Source organism: Mustelus asterias, chromosome 12 (genome assembly GCF_964213995.1).
Source record: "Mustelus asterias chromosome 12, sMusAst1.hap1.1, whole genome shotgun sequence".
Taxonomy (NCBI): Eukaryota; Metazoa; Chordata; class Chondrichthyes; order Carcharhiniformes; family Triakidae; genus Mustelus; species Mustelus asterias.
Genome location: NC_135812.1, coordinates 108,714,521 through 108,732,656, shown reverse-complemented (window position 1 = coordinate 108,732,656; position 18,136 = coordinate 108,714,521). Strand labels below are relative to the sequence as shown.

Here is an 18,136-nt window from a genome sequence, read left to right as displayed (position 1 = left end):
AGCCAAGTTCCGCACACGAGGACGGCCTCAACTGGGATCTTGGGTTCATGTCACACCATCTGTAACCCCACGACTTGCCTGGGCTTGCAAAATCTCACTAACTGTCCTAGCTGGAGACTATACACACATCTTTAACCTGTGCTTAACTCTCTCTCCACTCACATTGTCTGTAACTTTAAGACTTGATTACCTGTAAAGACTCGCATTCCAACCATTATCTTGTAAATTGAGTTTATGTCTATATATGCCTTGTTTGTGAACACAACACAAGTCCTCACTCACCTGAAGGAGGAGCTTGTGCTACCAAATAAACCTGTTGAACTTTAACCTGGTGTTGTGAGACTCCTTACTGTGCTTACCCCAGTCCAACACCAGCATCTCCACATCAGGCCAACATACCCAGCGTTGACCACGTTCAATAATCTTTGCTGGACAGGCCACATTGTCCGCATGCCTGACACAAATCTCCTGAAATAAGCAATCTACTCAGAGCTTTGACATGGCAAACAAGCCCCAGGAAGGCAAAGAAGATGCTTCACAGACACCCTCAAAACCCCCTTGAAAAAGAGCAACATTCCCATCGACAACTGGGAATCGCTGGCCTGAGATCACTCAAAGTGGAAGAAAAGTATCTGGGAAGGAGCTGAACACCGAGTTTCATCACCAAGAGCAAGCTGAAGGAAAACTTTGACAGCAAAAGGCAGCCCGGACACTGCATCCACCCGCCCCTCTGGAGGTCACACATTGAACTCCTCAGTCACCTGAGGATTCATTTTTAGTGCGGAAGCAAATCATCCTCAAATCTGAAGGACTGCTTAAGGAGAAGAAGAAAAAGCTCTATTTAATTTCATCCTATACATACAAGAAAACTGCAATAGTAATAAAACTACAATGTTAATGTTTAGTTATTAGTGTGGGGTGATGCACATTGATAGGAAGAATAGAGGCATAAACTATTTTCTAAATGGGGAGAGAATTGAAAAATTGGAAAACACTGCCAAGAAGTTACTATGAAAATCCCTCAGTCACTCACTCCGGCGCCTGTTCAGGTACCGAGGGAGAATTTAGCATGGCCAATGCACCTAACCAGCACATCTTTCAGATTGTGGGAGGAAACTGGAGCTCCTGGAGGAAACCTACGCAGACACGGGGAGAACATGCAGTCTCCACACAGACAGTTACCCAAGCCAGGAATTGGACCCAGGTCCCTGGCGATATGAGGCAGCAGTGCTAACCACCGTGCCACGCCATGGCTTAACTATATCACAGAAATATCTCTGTCATACATTGGATTTTGTTTAATGTTTTCTGACTGATCGCCAATCTCCTAATGGTGTAAATTAAGATTTTTTCAATCAAGGAACACAAATGAGAATTCTGATTCTATTTCTAAACAATTAAAAACTTTGACGTCGAGAACAGGAAACAAAAGCAGCCAGAATTCCAGCAGTCCATTACTCCCCACTAACCCAGTTGGAAATACAAGTCTGTAGAATCAGCTACCTAACATCAGCCAAATAGTTTTTGAAAATCCACTGCCCAAATCAAGTTCGGAAGAACTGGGTGAAGCACCGGAACTCCTGGAGTCAGAAGAAACAACAAACAACTGAAGTAATGTTCATTCTGGAATCTGACAGGATTCCAGCAAAAAATAACTGTTCACAGATGAAGACACAAATAACTTCCCAGAAATGCTAAAAAATCAAGGATATAGTGTGTGATAAGGAGGAATTGAAGGAAATTAGTATCACTAGAAAAATAGGGTTGGAGAAATTATTGGGATTGAAAACCAATAAATCTCCAGGACCTGATAATCTACATCCCAGGGTCGTAAAGGACATGGCCATGGAAATAGTGGAAACGTTATCTTTCAAAGTTTCGTAGATTTTGGAACAGTCCTGGCAGATTGGAGGGTGGCAAATGTAACCACGCAATTTAAAAAAGGAGGGAGAGGGAATTACAAGCCAGTTAGCCAAACATTAGTAGTAGTGTGGGCGGCACCGCGACACAGCAGTTAGCACTGCAGCCTCACAGAGCCAGGGACCAGGGTTCAAATCCGGCCTTGGGTGACTGTGTGGATTTTGCATGACCTTCCAGTGTCTGCGTGGGTTTCCTCCAGGTGCTCCGGTTTCCTTCCACAGTCCAAAGATATGCAGGTTAGGTGAACTGCCCATTCTAAACTGCACCTTAGTGTCCATCTAATGTATGGGTTAGATGGATTAGCCATGGTAAATGTGTGAGGTTACAAGGATTTTGGGGCGGGGGGGGGGGTACCTACTCTTCTTCAATTGTGAGGGCAGATATTCAATGTCTCATTTGAAATATTATCTCAGTGCTGCATGGTAACACCAGCCAGCATTTTGTGCACAAGCCTTTTGGAGGAAGACTTTGATCCATACCTTCTGAGTAAGAGGCAAAATTGCTATCTACAACTGAACTAAAGCTGACCATTAAACAGATTAACAGCTAATTTAGTTAAAGGGAATATTTTTAATTTGACAGCCGGACACAAAGGTTACTTCTGTCTTTCAGATACTTGGGTAAATATCAATAATTTACCACCCAGCTAACTGATAAAATAAAATCAACTGTCTAAACCCTCATACTCTGCCCTTTCTCCTCCAGCAGAAAGAAGCCGAGATCATCCTGTGAGGTTAGAGGTATAAGGATCTGAGAGGACCCCTGATCCCCTGATTGATCAAGAACCTATCTATCTCTGTCTTAAAGACACTCAATGACCTGGCCTCCACAGCCCTCTGTGGATGAGAAGATGGTTAGAACCACAATCGTTGAAGTGATGCCAGGTACCAAAGAGTTGCAAATGAATGGTAAAAACAAGGTTGGAAACAGATTTGAAGCCAAGGATGAGGATTTTTTTCAGATATCTAGAACATAGAAAAACTACAGCACAAACAGGCCCTTCGGCCCACAAGTTCTGCCGAACACATCCCTACCTTCTAGACCTACCTATAACCCTCCATCCTATTAAGCTCCGTGTACACATCCAGGAGTCTCTTAAAAGACCCTATTGAGTTTGCCTCCACCACCACTGACGGCAGCCAATTCCACTCGCCCACCACCCTCTGTGTGAAAAACTTACCCCTAACACCTCCCCTGTACCTACCCCCCAGCACCTTAAACCTGTGTCCTCTCGTAGCAGACATTTCCACCCTGGGAAAAAGCCTCTGAGAGTCCACCCGACCTATGCCTCTCAACATCTTATACACCTCTATTAGGTCTCCTCTCATCCTTCGTCTCTCCAAGGAGAAAAGACCGAGCTCCCTCAGCCTATCCTCATAAGGCATGCCACTCTATCCAGGCAACATCCTTGTAAATCTGAGGTCATGTACCAACCGATTCAAGAACAGCTTCTTCCCTGCTGCCATCAAACTTTTGAATGGACCTACCTTGCATTAAGTTGATCTTTCTCTGCACCTTAGCTTTGACTGTAACACTACATTCTGCACTCTCCTTTCCTTCTCTATGAATGGTATGCTTTGTCTGTATAGCGCAAGAAACAATACTTTTCACTGTATGTTAATACATGTGACAATAATAAATCAAATCAAGTCAACAACAGCTATCTGCATTTATACAGCACCTTTAATGAAAGACATCTCAAACAGTTTCCCAGGAACATTAACAAACAAAATCTGCCACCGAGCCGCATAGGCAGTTATTAGGACAGGTACCCAAAAGTTTGGACAAGGAAGTAAGTTTTAAGGAATTTAGGGCCTTGGAAACCAAATACATAACTGCCAATGATGGAACAATTGCAATCAGGGATTCACAAAGTTGGAGCACACTGTGGGATGTGGCGCTGGAGAAGTTACGAGAGTCACTGACTTGCTGGAAAATCTGCATATGAACTTCAGGCAAGGTCAGAATTCAGATCAACTCTGATTTCTTTGCACCAAAAAAAAGTCAAAACAGCCCAAAGATACTCAATGGCTAAAACTCATTTTGAAGAATGATGTCATGGACATTGTACTTGAGGGCCGTTGCTACTCATGCAACCAGATCCAGCACAAAAAATATCCTCAAAAGAAGAAAGTAAATGACATAACATTCAAAACACAAAAGATTGTTGTGGTTCAAACTACTAAATCCTCATTTTTTTATTCTAATACAAATTGGCAGAATCACAGAATTATTACATTACAAACCATTCAACCCATCGTGTCTGCACTGGCTCTCTGAATGAGAGTAATTCATCTAGTTCCATTCTCCTGCCTTTTCCCCCATAACACTGCGCATTTTTCCTTTTCAGGTAACAATCCAATTCCCTTTTAAATACCTTCATTGAACCTGCCTCCACCACACTCATGCACTCACAAAAGGTTGTCCTCATGGTGGTTTTGCTTCTTTTGCCAGTTACTTAAATTCTGTGCCCTCTCGTTCTCAATCCTTTCATGAGTGGGAATAGTTTTTCTCTCCACTCTGACCAGGTCCTTCAAGGTTTTGAATACTTCTATCAAATCTCCTCTCAATCTTCTCTGTTCCAAGGACGTAGTTCCAATTTACTCATCCTGGAATCATCCTTTCAAATCGTTTCTGCACTCTCTCCAATGCCTTCACATCTTTTCAGTATGGCATCCAGGACTGGACCACACATTTGATCTTATTCAGTGGTCTTTACAAACACTAGCATATGAATAGTACTGAAAGAATGATGCACCACAGTGATAAATCACAAACAAGAATGCATCTTACTTAAAGATTCAAATTTAGAAGGAAAAATAAGGGGATATACTGCAATGTGCAAATGTCTTAGTTTCACAATTCACTATCTAGGTCCAGAGTGAGTACAAACATAAACCAAGTTGCAATTTTATACCTTCAAGTCTTGGTTAAATATTTTCAAAATGATTTGTACTTTTTTGATGAGTGCTGATTAACACAGGTCAGAAGCGGGGATGTTCGCTGATGATTGTGCAATGTTCAGCACCATTCAAAGCTCCTCAGAGACTGAAGCTGTCCATGTCCATTTGCAGCAAGACTTAGAAAACATTCAGGCTCGGGTTGATGTGTGGCATGAATGTTACTTGCCACTTAAGTGCCTGGCGATGGCTATTTCCAACAAGAGATAATCTAACCATCTCTTCCCCAACATTCAGTGCTATCATTGAATCTCCCACTATCAACATCCTGGGGGTTACCATTGACCAGAAATGAAACTGGACCAGCCATATAACTAACTTGGCTACCAGAGCAGGTCAGAGGTCAGGACTCCCCAAACCTTTCTACCATCTACCTACAGGCACAAGTCAGGAGTGTGATGGGAAACTCTCCACTTGTCTGGATGAGTGCAGCTCCAAAAATGGTCAAGAGGCCCCACCATCCAGGACGAAGCAGCCTATTTGATTGGCACCCCACCCACCACCTTCAACATTCACTCCCTTCACCACTCACGCACAGTGGCAACTGTGTGTACCATCTACTACCTGGAAGTTCCTCTCCAAACTATACACCATCCCAAATTCAAACCACATTGCCATTCCTTCACTGTCACTGGATCAAAATCCTGGAACTCCCTCCCTAATAGCACTGTGGGTGTACCTAAAACACATGGACTACAGCAGTTCATGAAGGCAGCTCACCACCACTTTCTCAAGGACAATTAAGGATGGACAACAAATGCTGGCCTTGTCAGTAACATACATCCCTTTAAAGAATATTAACCATATTGTTGCTTTCTGGCATCTACCAAGATGGGTCGGCAAATCTACATGGGACAAATGGCAAAGGAACTGCCAACTCAGAAACCGATTATTTTAAAATATGTTTCAGAAACTTAAAGCTGTTAAACAAAATAAGTTGAAAATAGGTAGATTTAAATACACAGGAAATGACAGAAGCATTTAATACCATACTGTATAATTTATCAGACATCAAAATTATAGCCTAGTGAAAACTATTTGCCAGTCACATTATAGGTTAGAATTCTGTGACGAATGAAAACATTTGATTTCCTTGAACACGTGACAAGGTATTAAGACTAAGGCACAATAGATGGTTGTCTTTTTTTGCTTGAAGGCAGAGTGAAAACTAAAATTATCAAAGGCATATTTTCCTGTGGATAGCCCAACACACTTTCCACATAAAGAAATGATTTAAGATGTGCTTTCAAATACTGCTTGAAGTTGATTATGGATATGTTATTTTCTCAAATCTATTCAGAATGCAGTATGCTGCAATTTATGAAATTACTAAACTAGCTGCAGAAAAATTGTAATGATTTGAAAGCAAAAAGTAGGTTATGACTTCACACCAAATAACTATGTTATTGAATACTTTCTTCAGTCAGTAACAAAATTACATTCACTAGGTGATTTTATATTGTAAGTTACAATATAAACCATGCAATGTCAGTATGAACCCATGGCTCAGATTTGTAATGATCTTCCAGAGACTTCATTAAGAACTGCACTCCTGCCTTAAAAGGCGCAGCACATTAACACAATGTTTCTGTCACTGAATTTAACCCAAATACAATGCATTGTATTAGTAGTGTCTTTCAATTACACAAAATTCCAACATAAATTTAAATTTAACAAAAGAGTTAACTACTTTATATTTTACATGTCTACAAGAGGAATTAAAATCAAGTTGTAATCAGCACTGTAGATAAAAATTAAGACAATTGTCGATCAATGTGAAACTGAGCTTGTTGTCTAAAGAGCCAGTCTCTTGACTTAAACATTAACTAGGTCAGACTGCCTAAGAAAGAGGAGAAATATACAGCAATCTATCCTCTAGAGTGCACATGTTAGAAGGCAGAGAAATTCTGTTTTAATGGAAGCAGACATTTAAGAGGGGGAAAATGTACTGTTATTTTTGGGCAAGGGTTTCCATCACCAATAACTTGATATCCTTCAGTTGTACCAATTGCATATTTATTCCACTATATGTAAACTGCATTTTACTTTAACGCTGAACATCAGATAAATGAAATCTAATCACAAACTTGCACTTTCAATGATATAACTATCAACCAATCATTGTGCTGATTTAACAAGTTACTGAGAATGACGTTTGCACATTACATGTTTAAAATTGGTTCCAGTTACCCTATGTAAGTATATAAATAAAGCAGGAGGAGTAAACTAAGGCCCATTATTCTGCCACTCAGTAAAATCACGATTGAACTTCTACACCTGTACCAACTCCTCTTTTCACCCTCTCTCTAGATTCCTTGATTCATGATCTTAGCCTTGAATTTATTCATCATCTGGGCATCTGCAACTCTCTGGGGTAGAGAATTCCAAAGACTTACAATCCACTAAATGAAGAAATTTCTCCTCATCTTGGTCCTAAATGGCTAACCCATTATCCCAAGACTGGTACCTCAAATTCCAGACTCTGTAACCAGGAGAAGCAGCCTCAACAAAACCACCAAAACAGTTCATAGTATTCCAGGTGTGGTCCCACCAAAGATTTATATAAACTGCAACAAGATTTTTTACTTATCCTCCAAGTCCCTTGCAATAAAGGCTCATATACATTTACTTTCCTAATTGTTTGCTGTACCTGCATGTTAACCTTCGAGTCTTTGAGTTAACCAAAAGTCTCCGTCCTATTCAGAAGATTGGGATATGAATTAATTAACATCCCAATGTACTCTGAATCTAATCTATTCAAATCGATTCCCTTTTACATTAATAAGCAGAGGAAAATAATATGCATTTATCCAATCTAAAACATAGAATAACATCCAAAGGCACTTTAAAAAATGCATAATCAGACAAAGGAGATATTATTCTATGATTAGAGGTGGTAACTGGAAAATCTTCAAAAAGTTAGATTTTAAGGAGAGCTTTAAAGAAGGAAGGGTGGCAGAGTTGGGTGGTTTGGAAAAGAAATTCCAGAGTGTGGCACTCATCCAGCTGAAGGCATGGCCAGGATACCTAAAGAATCTGAACCAACTGTTGAAACAAAGATGATGTGGGTAAAATGGGAAGATGCTGCTTGACCTGCTGAGCATTTTCTCTTCTTATTTTGCAAAAAGGTGTGTTGTAGGGCCATGGGTCAGTTCACCTACAGCTTAAATCAGTGGTTCGCAACCAACATGCCAAGCACTAAGCTAAAACTAACCTTTGTTTTCAGCTCTATGGTCAGCATCTCCAATATCTGACGAACATCAGGCCTCCCGCATATGTGCTGGCTGGGAAAGACACACACGCGCGGTTTAGCTTTTTTTTTTACGTTGGTCAGGCCCATGTGCATAACCAACAGGACTTGGAGCTGAAAACAAATGCCTCATGTGCCCTCACAAAAAAACAAACTCAAAATGGGTGCAAAATCCCTGGGAGAAGCGAGAGATGATGTGGAGATGCTGGTGTTGGTGTTGTAAGCACAGTAAGAAGTCTCACAACACCAGGTTAAAGTCCAACAGGTTTATTTGGTAGCACAAGCTTTCAGAGTATCACTCCTTCTTCAGGTGAGTGAGGAGTTGTGTTCACAAACAGGGCATATAGAACATAGAACATAGAAAGCCACAGCACAAACAGGCCCTTCGGCCCACAAGTTGCGCCGATCACATCCCCACCTCTAGGCCTATCTATAGCCCTCAATCCCATTAAATCCCATGTACTCATCCAGAAGTCTCTTAAAAGACCCCAACGAGTTTGCCTCCACCACCACCGACGTCAGCCGATTCCACTCACCCACCACCCTCTGAGTGAAAAACTTACCCCTGACATCTCCTCTGTACCTACCCCCCAGCACCTTAAACCTGTGTCCTCTCGTAGCAACCATTTCAGCCCTTGGAAATAGCCTCTGAGAGTCTACCCTATCCAGACCTCTCAACATCTTGTAAACCTCTATCAGGTCACCTCTCATCCTTCGTCTCTCCAGGGAGAAGAGACCAAGCTCCCTCAACCTATCCTCATAAGGCATGCCCCCCAATCCAGGCAACATCCTTGTAAATCTCCTCTGCACCCTTTCAATGGCTTCAACATCTTTCCTGTAATGAGGTGACCAGAACTGCGCGCAGTACTCCAAGTGGGGTCTAACCAGGGTCCTATAAAGCTGCAGCATTATCTCCCGACTCCTAAACTCAATCCCTCGATTAATGAAGGCCAGTACGCCGTACGCCTTCTTGACCGCATCCTCCACCTGCGAGGCCGATTTAAGAGTCCTATGGACCCGGACCCCAAGGTCCTTCTGATCCTCTACACTGCTAAGAATGGTACCCTTCATATTATACTGCTGCTTCATCCCATTGGATCTGCCAAAATGGATCACCACACACTTATCCGGGTTGAAGTCCATCTGCCACTTCTCCGCCCAGTCTTGCATTCTATCTATGTCTCGCTGCAACTTCTGACATCCCTCCAAACTATCCACAACACCACCTACCTTGGTGTCGTCAGCAAACTTACCAACCCATCCCTCCACTTCCTCATCCAGGTCATTTATGAAAATGACAAACAGCAAGGGTCCCAGAACAGATCCCTGGGGCACTCCACTGGTCACTGACCTCCATGCAGAGAAAGACCCCTCCACAGCCACTCTCTGCCTTCTGCAGGCAAGCCAGTTCTGGATCCACAAGGCAACAGCCCCTTGGATCCCATGCCCTCTCACTTTCTCAAGAAGTCTTGCATGGGGGACCTTATCGAACGCCTTGCTGAAGTCCATATAGACCACATCCACCGCTCTTCCTTCGTCAATGTGTTTGGTCACATTTTCAAAGAACTCAACCAGGCTCGTAAGGCACGACCTGCCCTTGACAAAGCCGTGCTGACTACTTTTGATCATACTAAACTTCTCTAGATGATCATAAATCCTGTCTCTCAGGATCCTCTCCATCAACTTACCAACCACTGAGGTTAGACTCACCGGTCGGTAATTTCCCGGGCTGTCCCTGTTCCCTTTCTTGAATATAGGGACCACATCTGCAATCCTCCAATCCTCCGGAACCTCTCCCGTCTCCATCGACGATGCAAAGATCATCGCCAAAGGCTCCGCAATCTCCTCCCTCACCTCCCACAGTAACCTGGGGTACATCCCATCCGGTCCCGGCGACTTACCAACCTTGATGCCATTCAATAGTTCCAACACATCCTCTTTCTTTATGTCCACATGCTCGATCCTTTCTGTCCACCGCAAACCAGCAGTACAACCACCCAGATCCCTTTCCACCGTGAATACCGAGGTAAAGTATTCATTAAGCAGCTCCGCCATTTCTAACAGTTCCGCACAAACTTTTCCCCCTTCACCTTTTAAGGGTCCTATGCCTTCACATCTCATCCTTTTACTCTTGACATATTTGTAGAAAGCCTTGGGATTCTCCTTAATCTTACCCGCCAAGGCCTTCTCATGACCCCTTCTCGCTCTCCTAATTTCCTTCTTAAGCTCCTTCCTACATCCCGTATACTCCTCTAAATCCTTGACACCTCCTAGCTCTCTGAACCTTCTGTACGCCTCTCTTTTCTTATTCACCAGGTTCATCACAACCTTCGTGCACCACGGTTCCCGTACCCTACCAACACCCCCCTGTCTCATCGGAACGTTGTCATGCAGAGCTCCAGACAAACATTCCTTGAAAATCCTCCACTTTCCTTCGGTACTTTTCCCCAAGAATGCCTCCTTCCAATTTACCCGTCTAATTTCCTCCCTGATGACACTGTATTTCCCTTTACTCCAGAGAAACACTTTCCTAGCCTGCCTGATCCTATCTCTTTCCAATGCTATCGTGAAGGAGATAGAATTATGATCGCTATCCCCAAGATGCTCACCCACCGAGAGATCCTCCACCTGTCCAGGCTCATTAGCCAGCACCAGATCAAGTACAGCCTCTCCTCTAGTAGGCTTATCCACATACTGTGTCAGGAAACTCTCCTGGACACACCTAACAAACTCCTCTCCATCCAAACCCCTAGCCCTAGGGATATTCCAATCTATGTTTGGGAAATTAAAATCTCCCATCACGACAACTCTGTTATTCCTACATCTCTCCAGGATCTGTTTCCCCATCTGCTCCTCAACATCTCTGTTACTATTGGGCGGCCTATAGAAAACACCCAGCAACGTTACCGACCCCTTCCTGTTCCTAACCTCCACCCACAGAGACTCCGTAGTCAATCCCTCCACGGCGTCCACCTTCTCTACAGCCGTGACACTATCCCTGATCAACAGTGCCACTCCCCCCCCTCTCTTGCCTCCCTCCCTGTCCTTCCTGAAACATCTAAAACCCGGCACCTGAAGCACCCAGTCCTGTCCCTGAGACATCCAAGTCTCCGTAATGGCCACCACATCACAATTCGAAGCAGCAATCCACGCTCTAAGCTCATCCACTTTATTCACTACACTCCTGGCATTAAAATAGACACATCTCAGACCTTCAGCCTGAGCACTTCCCTTCTCCATCACTCGTCTAACCTCCCTCTTACCCTGTTTACATTCCTTATCTATTTGCGAGCTAACCTCCTCGCTCTCAGTCCCCTCATTTCGATTCCCTCCCCCCAACCTTTCTAGTTTAAAGTCTCTCCAGTAGCCTTAGCCAACCTTCCCGCCAGGATATTGGTCCCCCTGGGATTCAAGTGCCACCCGTCTTTTTTAAACAGGTCACACCTGCCCCTAAAGAGGTCCCAATGATCCAAGTACCCAAATCCTTGTCCCTTGCTCCAGTCCCTCAGCCACGCATTCATTCTCCACCGATTCATGTTCTCACTCTCCCGCGGCACAGGCAGCAATCCCGAGATTACTACCTTTGCATTCCTCTTTCTCAGCTGTCTACCTAACTCCCTATATTCTCTTTTCATGACCCCTTCCCTCTTCCTACCTATGTCAGCAGTACCTATATGCATCACGACCTTCGGCTCCTCTCCCTCCCCCATCAGGATTTCTGGGACTCGACCAGAGACATCCCGGACCCCTGCACCAGGGAGGCAAACCACCATCCGAGAGTCCCGTCTGTGTCCGCAAAAACGCCTATCTGACCCCCTCACCGTAGAGTCCCCAATTAGCACTACCCTCCTTTCCTTACCCTTTTGCACTACTGGGCCAGGCTCAGCTCCAGAGACACTGCCACCGCTGCTTCCCCCAGGTGGGCTGTCCACCCCAGTAGTACTCAGACAGGAGTACTTATTATTAAGGGGCACATCCACCGGGGTGCTCACCATCAACCGAGCTTTCTCCTTCCTCACTGTTACCCAGTTACCCTCCTCCCGTGGTCCCGGTGTGACCACCTGCCGATAGCTCCTGTCAATGACCTCCTCACTATCCCTAACCCGGCGAAGGTCCTCGAGCTGCAATTCCAGTTCCCTAACATGGTCCCTTAGGAACCGCAGCTCAACACACCCAGCACAGATATGGTCGTCCGGGAGGCTAGGAGCCTCCAGGACCTCCCACATCCTACATTGGGAACAACAAACTGGCCTCACACTCATAATTGCCCCTTTCAACACACAGGGAAAAAAAAAAGTGAATGAAAATTTTAAACTTACCTTTCCTCCTCCTGTTTTCTCCAAAGCCCTGCTCTCACTGGGTCTTTTTTTTTTAGGTTAGAGGAGGAGGGAGGGTGGGATACTCTACAAGTGTAGAGTATCGGGATTCCTCTCTGTTCCAATTTATTGGGGGAAAAAAAAAATCTCTCTCTCCCAGACCTCCCTGCGCGACCACTTCCGGGTTTAGATATTTTTTAAGAAAAAACCCGCGAAAAGGTAAGTTAGAAAATAACAGCGCTTACCCGCAGCACTCCTCTCGCGAATCTCTCCCTCTCTGCTGCACTTCCAAGACGCAATGAGGCCGATTCACTGAGGTGAGTAACTTTTTTTTAAAAAAAATCTCTCTCTCCCAGACCTCCCTGCGCGACCACTTCTGGGTTTAGATATTTTTTAAGAAAACACAAACTCAATTTACAAGATAATGGTTGGAATGCGAGTCTTTACAGGTAATCAAATCTTAAAGGTACAGACAATGCGAGTGGAGACAGGGTTAAACACAGGTTAAAGAGATGTGTATTGTCTCCAGCCAGGACAGTTCGTGAGATTTTGCAAGCCCGGACAAGTCATGGGAGTTACAGATAGTGTGACAGAACCCAAGATCCCGGTTGAGGCCATCCTCATGTGTTCGGAACTTGGCTATCAGTTTCTGCTCAGCGAGAGAGACAGTGAGATGTAAAAACTAGCATAAGCTGTTCTGAAAAATCACAGCACTGAAACTATGCCAATAACTTGTATCTATAGTTATGTTTAGCTGATGCTTAAATATGAGATTAGCATTATGCTGAGACTTCTGTCCTGCACTTCCACTTTCTGCTCATGTTCCCATTTTTCTCTTATTCCTCATTTTTCTACCTGAGGTAATAGTGCTCCAAATATTAAAAGCAAAATACTGCAGATGCTGGAAATCGAACATAAGAAGAAAAAATACTGGAATAACTCAAGATAATCAGACAGCATCTGTGCAGAGAATCAGTCGACATTCATTTTTATCACCATTTCAAAATATTAAACCTCGGATAAACTGGGAACATCTGTGAACTGTGTTTATGAGGAAATCAAGGTACCCGTTACACAGTTACATTTATATTGTATTGTTTACATTTTTCCAAGTCAATGGCCCAGGTTGTGTGATAGCTGGAACTGAAGCTAACCATGCTCAGCAATATTGTAGTGAAAATCAGATTTTTGGCATCTACACATGCACAGTAAAACATGGAAACCTGCGTTTCCCCATTCTCTCCGGATTTCCCACCCACATAGTCATTCTCTCCGATGGCGAACATGGGCTGAAAATCGCTCCAAAAGGTAATTTGCTAGAGGGAAGTTCAGAGAAAATAACTTTGCGCCTGAAAATTTTGTTATAGCATAGAGGTGTGCCGTGACACATGAAAGGTGGGGAACCACTGGCTTAGGTACTCCAAAGTTCCAGAATCTCCAAACAAAGGAAAAAGACCCTCAGTATCTACTCAGTGAAATCCTTTAAGAAAAGTCTGTTTCAGTTACATCAGTTCTCATTCTTCTCAACTCCAGTGAGCGTAGGTCCCATTCTAAATCAGTCTCTCCTCATACGACAGCCTTCTCATCCCTGGTATCAATCTAGCAAACCCTCGTTGTACCCGCTCTAAGACAAGTAATGCAAAGATCAACAATTAAACCTGCACATCAGAATTAGATGATGTATGAAAAGTGTTGCATATGTTGAAGTGTTGTATGAAAAATCACAACAGTAGTTCAAATAGCCTTTCTGGGTGATAAAGTGCCGGGTTCTGATAATCTGATTATCACCTGCAGTAAATTAGCAGGTAAGCCGCATCCTATACATTACTGAAGGTTGGCAATAGCACATGGAACATAGTCCAGTGGGCCAGAGCTTAAATCTATCTAGGGAGAGGCAGAAATATAGAGATGAAGGTGTCTAATTTGGATCTTTAGCTCATGTTGAAAGCACAACGCCAAAGCAGTAGAAGTTTAACAAATGACCTCAAAGGTTACCCACAAGTTGTTGCAGCACTACTCCAGCTGCAAGTGAAAAGGTGACAGAGTTAGACCCATCCACAATGACCAACCACCTCACCAAACTTCCTACAAACCCTCAATGTCAAGATACATAATCAGCTGTGTCTCAGTGGGTAGCATCCACTCCAATGAAGGCTGTGTCTTCAAGTCCCACTCCAGCGCACAAAACCTAAGCCGATACTCCTAAGGAGCACTGAACTGTCAGCGCTTTCAGAGATTATATTAAACTGAAGCACCACCTGCCCTCTCAGATGGATGTAAAAGATACCACAGCATTATCTGAAGGAGAGCGTGGGATTTCACCCAAGTCTCCGGGTGCATATTTATTTCACAACCCACATATTACATTGTTGTTTGGATATCAGGCATCAGAGAGGTTAGGCAAACTGACTTGGTACGACTTAAAACACATGCAGAGTTTTGGATGACCTCCAGTTTTGCAGAGGGTAGAACTTCCCAAACGGGCCAGCAGTGCATTGAAATAGTCAAGTCCAGAAGTAAAAAAAGCCCTGCACAGAGTTGGTCGATATTACAGAAGTGGAAATAGCTGGTCTTACAGGTGATACAAATATGTGATAAGCAGTTCCAAGTTGTGGTTAATTATGACAGCAAGGTTGCAAACAGCCTGGGCCAGCTCCAGACAGTTATACCAGGGAACGCAATGGAAATGGTGGCCTGGGAGCAGTTTCTGGTGGAGACCAAAGACAATCTGTGGAATTTTCCTGTCTCGCCCGCCACGGGAATTGAATCAGGTTGTGGGTGAACCATGCAAAGGTCCATCAACCTGAGGTGAGATATTCTGGTCTTGGGGTGAGCACGGCTGGAAAATCCCACCCAATGGCTTTGTTCTTCCTCATATTCAGTTGGAGGAAATTTTAGCTCATCTGATACTAGATTCTACAAGCAGCCCAACAATTTAGAGACTGTGAAAGATTTGAGAGAACTGGTGGTGAAATAGTGCTGGACAATGTCATTGTGCATGTGGAAACTGGTATTGTGTTTTCAGAGTGATGATATATTAATGAAAAAATTCTTCTGGATGGGTGATAGAAGATGATTATTTTAAATGAGAGGCAAAAGTGTGGAACAAAGGAGGATGCTCTAAAGCAGAGCAAGTGTCAGTAGAGTAGAGGGCAAATCAACATGCAATTTGATAACATACTATCCAAAAAGATCATTTAATAAATACTAAAGATGCAGATGATGTCATATTACAACCTGGAATTTCATTCAGCATACCTGTATTTGTGCATGTCTGCTATGATACTGTTTACTCAACACCACATACATCACCATTGGAAGATTCTGAACACCAATACCGAATTTGATGTTCTAAAACAACTCCTAAGTCACAAATATACCAGGAAAACCACAGCAAGCATATTGTTATAAAACTACAGAAACTGTCAACATGGTTTAGTTACATAATTATTTTCCTAGGAAAAAAATGCTGCACTTCCAAATCCTGCCAAGTCTCCTCAAGAATAACTCCATGATCATTGAAACATCTCATGAAATGCAATACCTATAAAACAAGTATAACTACTTCGCTCATTTTGTTTCCCTGTGCTCTCAATATCCTGTTTTAGACAGGATATTATTCTTAGGACGAAGTCCCAAGACCTTTCCTTTGGAATAAAACTAAAGAGGCCATTAGACTCAACATCTTAACAGAGGGAAAAAGGGAGGTCCCATTTTAAGCTCTTAACGAATGCCTTGGTGAACTATGTTTGCCGTAGTTTTGGGGGGGGGAGAGGGGACGGGGAGAGAAAGTTCTACAACATAGACGAGGAGCTAAAAGGCCAAGTAGATTTTATTGTTCGTTTTGGCCGAACAAGAAAGAGTTCAACACTTGAAGATCTTGCTTTTAACCCACGTCCCATGTTGCGCTTATTCATGCAGGATGACATGCAGGAAAACACTACGCCAACACATGCCAGAAGATATTGTAAGGCAAATACAGGATCAAAACAGGTCAGTGTCGGAGCGGCCTCCCGGGGTAAATAACCCCCGCTTCTTTTTAAAGAAAGAAAACACACAAGTTGGACTGTTTTGAAAACTGGGGCCCGTTAGCTTGTCACCCAGTGCAACCTAACGCGCTGGCGGGCTGTGAGTGACAGGTCAGTCAACCAATCAGCGTGCAGGACGGGGAGTGGCGGTCTATAAGTGGAGGTAACTGTCCAATGAGGGCTGGGCTCGGCCCGGAGCCGGCTGAGGTTCGGTTGAGAGGTCTGAGCGGGAGCCGTGCCGCCGCTGGCGGCGGCTCAGTGCGGGCTCGGCCCGGGACACACACTCACCTCCTCGGCGTGCTTCCGCAGGGCTTTCTCCCGCTCGTACTGGGTGATGAGCTGCTCGTTGTCCTCCTTCAGCAGCTCCAGCTCCACCTCGTGCTCCTGGTTCTCGGCAAACACGGCGTCCAGGTTCTCCAGCACCCCGACCACCAGCGGCATTAGGTCCTTCACCACGTCCTCATCGTACTTGCGGATCATCCGCTCGAACTCCCGGTAAATACTGGCCGCCAGGCCTGACACCCGCTCCGACATAACATTAGTGTTGGAGTCATCCTGGTAAACCACCCCATCGTCCAGCTCCATTTCTAAATTACTGCTTTGGATGGGAGTGAAGCATAGAAACAGATCAGTGATTCCCGCCGGAGGAAAGTATTGAGGAATAATAATCTCTATTTCTCCTCAGCCTCAGGTGCTTTCTTCCCTCGGCCGCCTTCAGCTCTCTCCCTGTTGACGCCGCCGCTCGGCTCGAGGCCACTGGCGCCGGCCACGCCCCCTGCGCGCCCCCGCACGCAGGCCCCTCCCCGCCTGGGCTGCGCGCTCCCGCCGGCCGCGCCCCCGCACGCAGGCCCCGCCCCGCCTGTGCTGCGCGCTCCTGTCGGCTGCGCGCCCCGCTCGTGGCCCCTGCCCCGCCTGGACTGCGCGCCCCCGTGCTTCCTCCACCGCCAGGGACAGGAGTCAGGTGACTGTCAGGTGCTGAGATTGGCCTTGGCTGGCTGACTCCTTCCTCCTCCTCCTAGCACATTCTCTTCCACCGCCCCCCTCCTCCTTGTAGGACCAGAGAGAATGTGTGACTTGGGTATTTGCCTTCTTTAAAGCTGGACCCACAGTTTAAGGACAAGCAGGAATCACAAAATTGTTACGGTACAGAAGGAGGCCATTCGGCCCATCATGTGCGCACCAGCTCTCCAAACAAACATCATGACTTAGTTTCATTCTCCTGCCTTTTCCCTGTACATTGTTTCTATTGAAATAATCATTTAATGCCCTCTTGAATGCCTCGATTGACCTACCTCCATTCTGCACTCTCGTTTCCTTCCCTATGAATGGTATGCTTTGTCTGTATAGCGTGCAAGAAACAATACTTTTCACTGTATGCTAATACATGTGACAATAAATCAAATCCTCCTGGTCCAGTGGCTGGACTGCTCCTTTTGATCTAGCAGACCTTAAGATCACTTCGGTATAGTGATTATAGACATCTTCCAATCAACATCTTCATTCCTGCCTAATTCCTATTACTAAAACCCAGAATTCAATGTGCTTTAGTAACTGCTCTCTCCACCTGACCTGCCATCCTCAATGATATCTATGTACATATAAGCCCAGTTCCCTCTGCTCCTGCATCCCTTTAAAAAATGTATCCCTTATTGTATCATCTGT

The 18,136-nt window shown here is 44.5% G+C and overlaps 1 protein-coding gene across 8 annotated transcripts in view; it reads right to left on the bottom strand.

Annotated features, from left to right (window-relative positions):
• LOC144501818 (C-Jun-amino-terminal kinase-interacting protein 4-like) overlaps nucleotides 1-17,290 on the bottom strand; it is a 274,627-nt gene extending 257,337 nt beyond the window's left edge. For all 8 annotated transcript variants that reach the window (XM_078225869.1, XM_078225866.1, XM_078225865.1 and 5 more), the window contains exon 1: nucleotides 16,763-17,290. In XM_078225869.1, coding sequence (XP_078081995.1) covers nucleotides 16,763-17,059 — 297 coding nt within the window. In that variant the 5' untranslated portion in view covers nucleotides 17,060-17,290. The remainder of the gene's footprint in view (nucleotides 1-16,762) is intronic.
• Nucleotides 17,291-18,136: the final 846 nt, after the last annotated feature.